Source organism: Poecilia formosa, unplaced genomic scaffold (assembly GCF_000485575.1).
Source record: "Poecilia formosa unplaced genomic scaffold, Poecilia_formosa-5.1.2 Scaffold113, whole genome shotgun sequence".
In the NCBI taxonomy this organism is placed as follows: Eukaryota; Metazoa; Chordata; class Actinopteri; order Cyprinodontiformes; family Poeciliidae; genus Poecilia; species Poecilia formosa.
Window position 1 is genome coordinate 759,894 of NW_006800052.1, and position 9,792 is coordinate 769,685.

The 9,792-nt window shown below is 40.7% G+C and overlaps 1 protein-coding gene across 3 annotated transcripts; it reads left to right on the forward strand.

Moving 5' to 3' along the window:
• The first annotated feature begins 1,742 nt into the window (after nt 1-1,742).
• marchf7 (membrane-associated ring finger (C3HC4) 7) lies at nt 1,743-9,309 on the forward strand. 3 transcript variants are annotated; one of them, XM_007560103.2, is made up of 11 exons: nt 1,745-1,999; nt 3,470-3,666; nt 4,400-4,543; nt 4,762-4,933; nt 5,237-5,410; nt 5,489-6,662; nt 6,827-6,996; nt 7,547-7,650; nt 8,200-8,304; nt 8,522-8,570; nt 8,743-9,309. In XM_007560103.2, exons 2-11 carry the CDS (start codon nt 3,487-3,489, stop codon nt 8,826-8,828), a joined length of 2,358 nt encoding a protein of 785 aa, XP_007560165.1. In that variant the 5' UTR covers nt 1,745-1,999; nt 3,470-3,486; the 3' UTR covers nt 8,829-9,309. The 3 variants fall into 3 exon arrangements, with proteins under 3 accessions (XP_016530879.1, XP_007560165.1, XP_007560166.1); XM_007560104.2 differs by having other exon boundaries at nt 1,745-1,986; XM_016675393.1 differs by lacking the exon at nt 8,522-8,570 and having other exon boundaries at nt 1,743-1,986.
• Nucleotides 9,310-9,792: the final 483 nt, after the last annotated feature.

Sequence of the window (9,792 nt, forward strand, 5' to 3'; positions counted from 1 at the left end):
ACACTCAAATGACTTTGTACTGATCTGTCATATAAAATAACAAGAAATTTGTGACTGACACATAAAATAATTTTGTAAGGCACCATAGTCTTTTTAATGGATTTTATGCATGTATTTATTTTATAGGTTTTGATATCATGTTTGTGTTTAATTTTGGAGTACAGGAGTCGTAACTCTTTACTTTAATCCACTCCACTAAACAACAAGACATTTTAGGTTTGACCTGAAAGGAGTTAACCTTTTGTTCCTTAAGGAAAATAATTTATATCCTAAATAAATACACATAGGCGTAGAAATAGAAGAAAGACAGATAGCTTGTGTAGCACAGGGACTGGAGGGAGTCACAGGTTGAAATCTTCAGAGACTGCCCTGAATGCCCCGTGCTTGTGTTTGTAGCTTAGCAAAAGCTGATCACATCACATGTGTTGGTAGGTAATTCGGGTGAGCCCTTTTTGGCAGACAACACACAGACAAACTAACAGCTAACAGTTCAATATCCGAGGTGATGAGACGCTCATTCAGAGTAATATTTTTCAGGATTGCACCATCTGCTGCCTCTGCAATCCCTTCTGGTTTTCTCTTGTCACTGTGTCTGCAGTTTTTGTTTGCCTGCATTTGTCTGGCAGCTGTACAGAGAGGTCTTGGAGTCTGGATCATGTCCCTGCTGCCATGTCTCTGTAAAAGTAAAACAGCACTGTAGACATGTTTTGTGTCCTGGTCAGTTCTTAAAGCTTGCTTTGGTTTTGCATGCAATCTCACATTCCCTGCAAAAACCTGGTGAAAAATATATTGAATTGCCTCCTCCTTGCTTCCTGTTTTCACCGACTTACTTCAGAGATTTCACTGCAGCTACTTGAACATTTGTGCATCTGTCTCTTTAATATTCTGGCTCATTTTTAACAAATGATCAAATCTACCACCAGATATAATTAAAAGGAATAAATCAAAACATATATCAAAACATAAGTGACAAAGCATCATCTGTGCACCATGTGCATTTTGTGAAGTACAAGATTTAAAAATATGATTTTATTTGTCTGGACTCATTAATTGAGTCAAAGTTTAAGCCAACATTCACAAAATATATACATATCTATGTATTTATGATTTATTTTCAGGTTTGACTTGAACATATTTCATTACATATTATTGTGCAAAGTAGTTTTCTTCATAAATCACAAGAGACTGTTTTCAGTCTGATTCTTCTTCAGATCTGCTGCAGCCACAGCCACAGCCATCAGAATCTGCCACTCTTTGAAGAACTTTGAATATCAGTTGCCACAACACAAAATGTCCTTCTGTAATTAGGAAAGGATTGTTTGAGTTGATTTGTTTGATCCTGACAAATGTTTTCTACAGCATTTATAGCTGTGCAATAAAGTGTTATTTATTTATTTATTTATTTATTTATTTACTAATTCCATTTTTATGAAAGCGGTATGAGTTAACCAACTGTCATTAAAAACATTTATGATATTGTAATGACGCTTTTCAGAACAAAGTTATAGTTTTTAAAGTGTACAGTCTAAAAATATTAAATCAGTCAATTCCCGGTGAAATGTAAAATTTAGTATTTTTTTAAATGAAAAATGTAGGTTTTGTTAATAGAACTGACGGCGTTAGTTTTTAAAAAATGCCATTTCTGATTATAGTTTCAACAAGAGTTAAAAACCCAATGAAATAAAAAGCAGTAGCTCAATAGAGCCACACGGGGGCGTTGCTTTACTCAGCTTAGAAGCCAAATGGTGAAGAAAAAGTGAAGGGCCCCATAAAAAAAAATGTCAGTATCAATTGCATGAATGTGTGCAGATAATTTCGTTCGGTATATCTCTTTGACGATTTTCACGAAGAAGCAGCAACAGAAAACAAACTCGTGCTGAAGCTCCTCCCACCAGGTCAACGCATATATCTCCATCTGCGTCAGCTGCATAGGGACGGACGCCATAGTTCCTGTTGTGCTAAAACAAGGAAGAGCTTAAAGCCGAGGTGAGGACATACGGTAATAACATCGTTTTTCTTTCATATTTTCCTACTTTTGCATGTGCTGAAAATAATGTAGACAAATAAAGCTCGGAGTTGAAGTTAACGTTGCACATTAGCGCGAGAATGCCAGGAGTGTAGCAGTGGAGGGAAGCTAACCGAGCTGTGACCGTTACCCAGACTGATATTTCGACAGTAAAGCAGCTGATAGAAGCGCTGTTATATCTTATTTCTGACGGTAACATCCACAAAGTCACGTCTTCTTTACTGTGAATTTCTGCTAGTGAAGCTAACAGCTGTCACCGTTTAATGTGTTCGGTGTCATGGAATTTAATTTGTTTGAAAACTGCTAACGAACAAGAGCAACGAGAATCAGGAAGCGTTGTCACGAAATCATTTTATTAAAGCTTAAATGCATAAAGAGGCAGTCTGTCGAGCATGAACTGGAAGGTTTCCAGTGTCGGGTAGGTTTTTGATCCAACAAACCCATAGATAATGAAGTATAAAGCCATAAACAGGCAAGGGAAAACAAAGGGCGTTACCGAGTTCAGGCTAAAACCGTCTCTTCTCATAAAACAATCTAGTCAAATAAGTTATAAATGCAAAGTCCTGAGCTGAATTACTGCTGCATAGGCTGTATGTTCGTGTTTTATCTCATTAAATATACATGAAAAACCATAACTGCGTAAGGCGTTGTGGGATATAGATTTCTAAGCATCATACAGAAGTAACAGAATGAGATGAAGGAAGTAAGCATTGGGCAATACTGATAGATTTTTCATGTTGGCCTTTGCAACTTCCACAATTATGATGGGTTTATGTATTTTAACTAAAAGTTGCTGGGGTTTAGGTGATTGTATTATATTTTTAAAAAATCGTTTATTATTTAACTATGTGGATGTGGGTTTCAAACATTGTTTGCTCAGATTAAACTGATTACCCACACTAAAAAAATATCTAATAAAAAAAAATGGTGAATATTGGCCTTATTTATCAGCCGGTCAAAATATTTGACTTGCTCTACTCGCTGCTCATCATTTGAGTGTCCCAATCTGCGGCCCAGCTGAGTTATATTTACCACAGGTGGTCGAATGAACATCCATGTATCTATATCACTGCTGGTGAGCAACTCAAATTGCGTCTCCTTATGGGAGAAGCTTTCAAATTTGAATATTTAACTGGTACTATCTTGATATGATTCCTGTGTTCACTTGTAAGAGTTTTTTGGAGAGAAAAATATTGGATTGTAACTCTTATTCAGCTGTATTAATGTGTTATTGTTGATGATTTAGTATCTTGCTTGTGTAGTCATATCCAACTGTGCCATGTTGGTGTCAGGTTCCTGTGGCAGAGTTCGTAGTCCTAAAGATAGGCACAGTAACTTTGATATGAAGTCTAGGAAGCAGCATGGTGGCTGGTTTTAGTGTTTACTGACACAACGTATTCACATTCAGTAATGTACTCTGGCATCTCGTCTTGACTTTTCAAGGTTCAAAGCAATCCGTGATGGACTCCAGGTCTCGGAGACTTCCGTTTTGTCTGTCCAGCTCCAGATCGTCCTACACCTTCACTCCGGCGGTCTCCTCGTCCCTGGGATCCAGTAGGCGGTACAGCAGGGAGCCAGTGCTGAACAATGACCGCTTCCAGAGCGCATCATCTCCCTACAAAGCAGACACAGATAAACAGGTAGAGTGATTGTGAAACACTCTTGCCTTATTGCACGTCGGTTTTATAGATTGAGATTCCGCATACCCTTATTTAATTCATGAGAACTTAAGAATGGAAAGGTATGTTTCCTTAAGGTATTTTTTCCCCATGCATGTCCACAGTGCACCCTCTTTTAAGATGCGAGAACCAACTGCAGCACCTTTTAGTGTTGCTCTGCCTCTGAAAATGACTTTGATGTCCTTTCCTGTCTCCAAAGAGCGATCATTTAAAGGAGCTCTTTCCTTACAGGTTGCCTTTGCTGCATGATACAGTAGCTGACTGCGTATATCAGTGGTGCATCAGCCGACACTCCAGGGGTCTTTTTTTAGGACAGCCTAGATTCCTTGTGTGTATTTCAGTCCTGCCGCTCATCAAGGTCCGTTTCACAGGATAGTGTTTCTTTTTGCCAGGGCCTTGTTGAGTTGTTCCTGTTCTTCCTAGAACAGTAAAGGTATGGGGTGTGGATGTACCGATCACATTTTAAGTGGTTTAAGGATTGTATCAAGTTCTGACTATTGCTGATGTTTTTTTGCATCATCTTTTTTGCATACATAAAGGACATACAGTCAGTCTATTGCAACATTGCTCATGCAAAATTGTCATGCTTTTTATTTTTTTCTTTTGCGAGTCTAGAGATTTGATCTTCATAGAAGCATTGCTCAGATATGAGCTCCGGCTAATGCTTTGTGTTCTCTTTCATTTTCTTCTGAAGAGTTCTCGCCTCCTGAGCTCGTCAAGAGATTACAGCAGTTCTGACACCCGCTCCCCCAGCTGGAAGCTGCCTTCTTTGACGTCCTCCGGCAGATCTTACGACCGCCCCCGGGTTGAATCAGCTCTCAGCAGTAGGAGCAAAGCGGTACTGAAGCTTGCCTTTCATATGGGGTCACACAGCTGAGATCTACTAAAAGATCTCAGGTTAGAGGGAGAATCTTTAAAGGGAAGTCATTCAAACTCTCTTCTTCTTTTTTTTTTTTTCTTTTTTTTTTTTTTTTCAGGTTAGAGGGAGAATCTTTAAAGGGAAGTCATTCAAACTCCCTTCTTTTTTCTTTTTTTTCCCCTCCTTCCTCTCCTCAGAGTGATGCTGAAGGGAGGTCAGGGATTTGCTCGGGTGTTCTGTCTGCCAGCGACGATGCGGAATCGAAAAGGGCCAAACTTTCATACAGCAATCGCCTGTACTCCAGAACGGCCAACACTTCGCTCACAGGTTCTGGCTACTCTAGTAACGTGCTCAGCAGCAGCAGCAGAGGTTGGTCATAGCTCAAACTATTGATCCAAAGCAATTATTTGAGATTTATTCCCAGCTTAGATTCAGTTCTACACATGGAAAGAACACGAGGAGTTGCTAATGAATGCATTAACATTCATTAGCAACTCAACTCTTCATAATAATCCCAGGCAGCTCTTAATTTACTTGGAGGGAAAATACCTCAGTTTTATCTATAATTGGATAAAAGTTTAATGTAGAGCAAATTAACTTATGTCACATCAACATGTAGCTGATTTGTTGGGGGTGGGAAAAATCTAGTAAAATATTTTCCGTTTCTAACAGGCGCAAATGACTCTCTTGATTCATCCTGGGGTTCATATCGTTTACTCTCAAGACCGACCCCTTCCTCCACGAAGCCCCTGCTGTCCTCCAGAGAGCAGGAGACGAAGACTGAGCCCGGCCTCTCGAGTCTGGGAGAGAGAAGAGCCAGGAATCCTGGACTGGTTTCCTCACTGTGTACGCACGGTTTACCAGGTGGTGCGGTCCTTTGAGACTTGTTGAACTTATGTGGTTCATACTCTTTTTGTCTTTCAGATCAAACTGACAGGGTGACGTCCACATATGCACAAGGAGCTCGGCCAAAAGAAACTACCTACTCTCCCTCTTCCTCTTCCTCCGCTGTGCGGGAGAGCTCTCTGAGTCGCCACGCCTCATCCTTCTCCTCGCAGCAGCCGACGTCATCGCGGCTGCATGACTTGAGCAGCAGAAGCGCGGCTCGTTTCACAAACGCTCCACCTTCTCTCCGCTCAACTCAGGAACAAGCACGAAGCGCCGTGTGCTCTGGCGTATTCGCCTCCCACTCCTCCTCCTCCTCCTCCTCCTCCTCTTCCTCTTCCTCCCACACCCCCTGGCAGTCCAGTCCCGTGAGCAGACCAGAGCCCGCCCTCCCACGGCCCACCGCCGAGGGCGGAGAGCCGGAAGGCCGGAGCTCCACGCGCCGCTTGTTGTCTCGTCTGTTTTCACGGCGTTCCAGCCAGGACTCTTCCAGCTGCTCATCCAGCGTTCGCTCGCTCGATGACGACAGCCCGTCTACCAGTGGGGAGTCGGTGGACAGCGACGAGGGAGCCGGGTCGTCCAGCGCAGACCCAGACGTTGGCAGTGCGGCGACGGCCTTGGATAGCCTCAGGAGTCTTAGAACGGACCTTTCTACTATCCAAGAAAGCAACCCGGGTCATGGTGGTCTGGGCCGGTCCAGAACGGCTTCGTGGAGAGAACCTTCTGTAAGCAGCAGTGGAGGAGGAGGGAGGGGCTCATCCTGGCTCTCTGCCCCCTTCCGAGCCCGCTGCCCCCCCCTCCTGTCCCGCCTCCGAAGGTACGCAAGAGAAGACGGCTCCCACTCCCCTTCAGGCTCAGAGCAGGACTACAGCCGTCCGCAGCATTTACTGAGAACGTGGGATGACCTGGAGCATAAAGCATCACAAGATGATGATGATGAGGAAGAAGAAGAGGAGGAGGAAGAAGAAGAAGATGATGATGATGAAGATGAGGAGGAAGAAGGAGCGTTTGCTTTGGCTGAGTCTTATGCTGATGGAATAGAGGATGAAACGTTGCCTGAACTGGAAGTTGTGTTTTCGCCTCGCCGGCGGCTGGGAGTTCTGGAAAACCTTTCAGCCGCTGTGGGACGCGGCGAGAGGCAGCCGGAGCCGGACCAGAAGGAGAAGACGCTCTCCAGCAAGGATCAGGAGAAGCTGCGCAAGATCAAAGAGAAGTAATTCATATGATTTTTTTTTTTTTTTTTTTTTTTTAGAAATGTGTCATGTTAATGTTGTCAGTTTATTAATTTTTGTGAATTTATCCTTTAGTAAATGAGTCGTTCTTGAAAGTATAATGGAGACTGTGGAAAAGAATCATTACTTCTCTTTGCCACCACAGACTGTTGATGGAGGATTCCGACGAGGAGGAAGGAGACCTGTGTCGAATCTGCCAGATGCGGGAGGAGTCTTCCTCCAACCCCCTGATCCAGCCTTGCCACTGCACCGGCAGTCTGCAGTTCGTCCACCAGGAATGCATTAAGAGGTGGCTCCACTCCAAAATCAGCTCAGGTAACCTCCAGATACAAGAACTGTTTTAGGAAACTACAGCAAAGCGTAATCAATTACATGTTAATGTTGTATTTAAGGAAATTACATCATGGATTCTGCAGGATCCTAAAAAGCCATCTTGAATTTTAATAATATTGCACCAAAAAGTCTTGAATACACCCAGATTTTTAAAACTAGATTTAAAATCACATTCTATTGAATGTGGTTCTTTGCTGAGGTAATAGGGTTTCTTGTTAAATCATCCAGCACTAGCTCATAGAGACGATGTTTGTTTTTACCTGGTTTAAAATGTCAATGGTCTGCTTAACTTGTAGTATTGTTGTTGGATATCCTACACTTGACATTTCAGCCAGTCATAAAACATCAGCTGAAGTTGACGGTTATATTTCATAAGTTATTATGCAAGCTAAATGTTATTTAGGAAGCTAAGGAGTTTATTTTCATTAACCTTAAATTTAAATAAAGTTTTAAGATAGTCATTAGTCCTGTTTTAAACTTGGGAAAACTTCCAAACGATGGAGAAATCTCTTCCTCTCCTTTTCATTCCCAGGAACAAACCTTGAAGCAATCACAACATGTGAGCTCTGTAAGGAGAAGCTGCGCTTGAATATTGATAACTTTGACATCCAAGAGTTGTACAGGACTCATGTCCAGGTGAGTCATTCCAGCCCGTTTAAGAAAACTACTATGCGCCATCTGACACCTTATTTAAAATCCAAACACGTAGAAACTCAGTTTTGTTGATGCTGAATTTATTTGATGATTTTATTTAAAGAAACAAAATTAGTTGTATGTTCCGTTTCCATTTGCAGCCTATTGTAAGTGTGATTGTTGCATTTTGTTTTCCTGCATGGTGGTGTGGGAACCAGACAGAATGAATTGTTCATTTTAAGATTCTTGCAGGGATAATCAGTTATACATGGTTTTAATAGTAAAACGTGTGCTGAGGTTGCAAATGAAAGGATACAAACAAAAGCATTTGCTGTTTCTATAACGATAAATACAAAAAGTCTTTGGGGGCATGTTTGATTGAATACCTGCTCATATTCATATATATATATATATATATATATATATATATATATATTGTGTGTATGTATATTTAAGAACTAGTTCAGACAGTTTTATTTGCTTACATTTCTATTCTATCAGTTTCATGTGTTTGCTTCTGTAAAGTATATATATATTTTTTCCTTCCTCCAGTCAGAATATGATGAATTCATCAGCAGTGGCCTCTACCTGGTGGTCCTGCTCCACTTCTGCGAGCAGCGGTTCTCCGATGTGCTCGGAGCTGTCGATGCAGCTGGGGTGAGAAAACACACACTGACCCCCCACGTTCACCAGTCGTCTTAAATTCATTAGTTTCTCTCAATTCTGGCTTTAAAAAGAAAAAAAAAAAGCCACTTTTATTGTTTTTCAATCAGATTAGTCTGCACTCTGTCTCTTAACAGATAGATGCACGCGTTTAAATTTGTGTCGGACTTTAAATGTTGTAAAATCAGATAAACCTTTGCTTTCTCATCAGTTATTCAACCTGGTGAGAATTCTTCATGAACACATGGACAGTCTTGAAAGTACGTTACCCACTCCTTGTCTCCTGGCTCTTATTGAAAATCCTCTGTTGCTTGAGAGGAAAATTGTGCATTACATTTGGGGGGTGTGGAGGAAACCCAAACAAAACTCTGATTTTACTTGTAGAATTAAATAGTGGTGACAGAGTTTAACTTGGATGTTTCTGGATTTCAGCTCCCAATGGAGAAAGCGATGAGGAAGACCAGGACAGCCGGCCGTCTATCGACTTCTCTGACCTGGACTATGACGAAGAGTACTGATCATCTTACCGTGACGTAGTTGTTATAGCTCACTCGGTTTTTCGCCCTTTGCTATGATGTCATGTTCAACTGCATCTGCAGCAAGATACCATGTGCACAGAACATGTTTTACTATTGTCGCCGGTGGCTTTCGCACATATGCAAACTTGGGATGAATTAATGCATAATATTTTAAGTAAGACCACTCTGTCTGTTTTTTTTTTTCTTTTGGTTGTGCACTTTAATTTAACTTTAAATAAATCTTTTTAATGGTCATACCACAAGTGCATTAATGGTTAAATGAGGACAAGAACTTTTTACTCTGATTAAAAATACTTTAAGTCAGAATATAAAATGTGGTTATTTCTTTTGCTTTCCTTTCTAATTAAAAATAAAATACAAAATCACGTTTACCCCATCAACTTTTATTCCTTATAAATGGTCTATGTATTACAAATAGTTTTCAGCTTTCAGTTTGGGAATAAAGATTGCAAATACTCCTGTAAGTCTCCTTTGACTCTATTGGGTTAGAAATGTCTTGTATCCTGGAGCAACATCCAATCAGGATGAAGTTTGCATACAAGAATTGCTGATTTAATTTGGGCTCTTTGAGCTTTTAAAATTACACTTTAAGTGATCATGTAAGCATTTTCTGAACATTTTCTTTTTTAAAACGTTGAGAAAAGTTTGCTTTTATTTGGAATGGTCTATTTCACACAAAGTTCAAATTTAAAACATTTTTGACCTCATGTGGATCAGAGAAAATTAACTTCAACCAATTTTGTTTTTATACTGAAATGTCATGAATCACTCTAAGCTGGAATGGTTTGAATATGTAAATTTCTTACCAGAACAGTACAGTACAGACAGTCAATATTCATAAAACATATTGACTCTAACACAAGTCAAAAAAGACCCACTCATGGAAGACTGTGGATAGTCAGTCGCTCACGCATCGAAGGGTTAATCGCATATTTTGCAAATA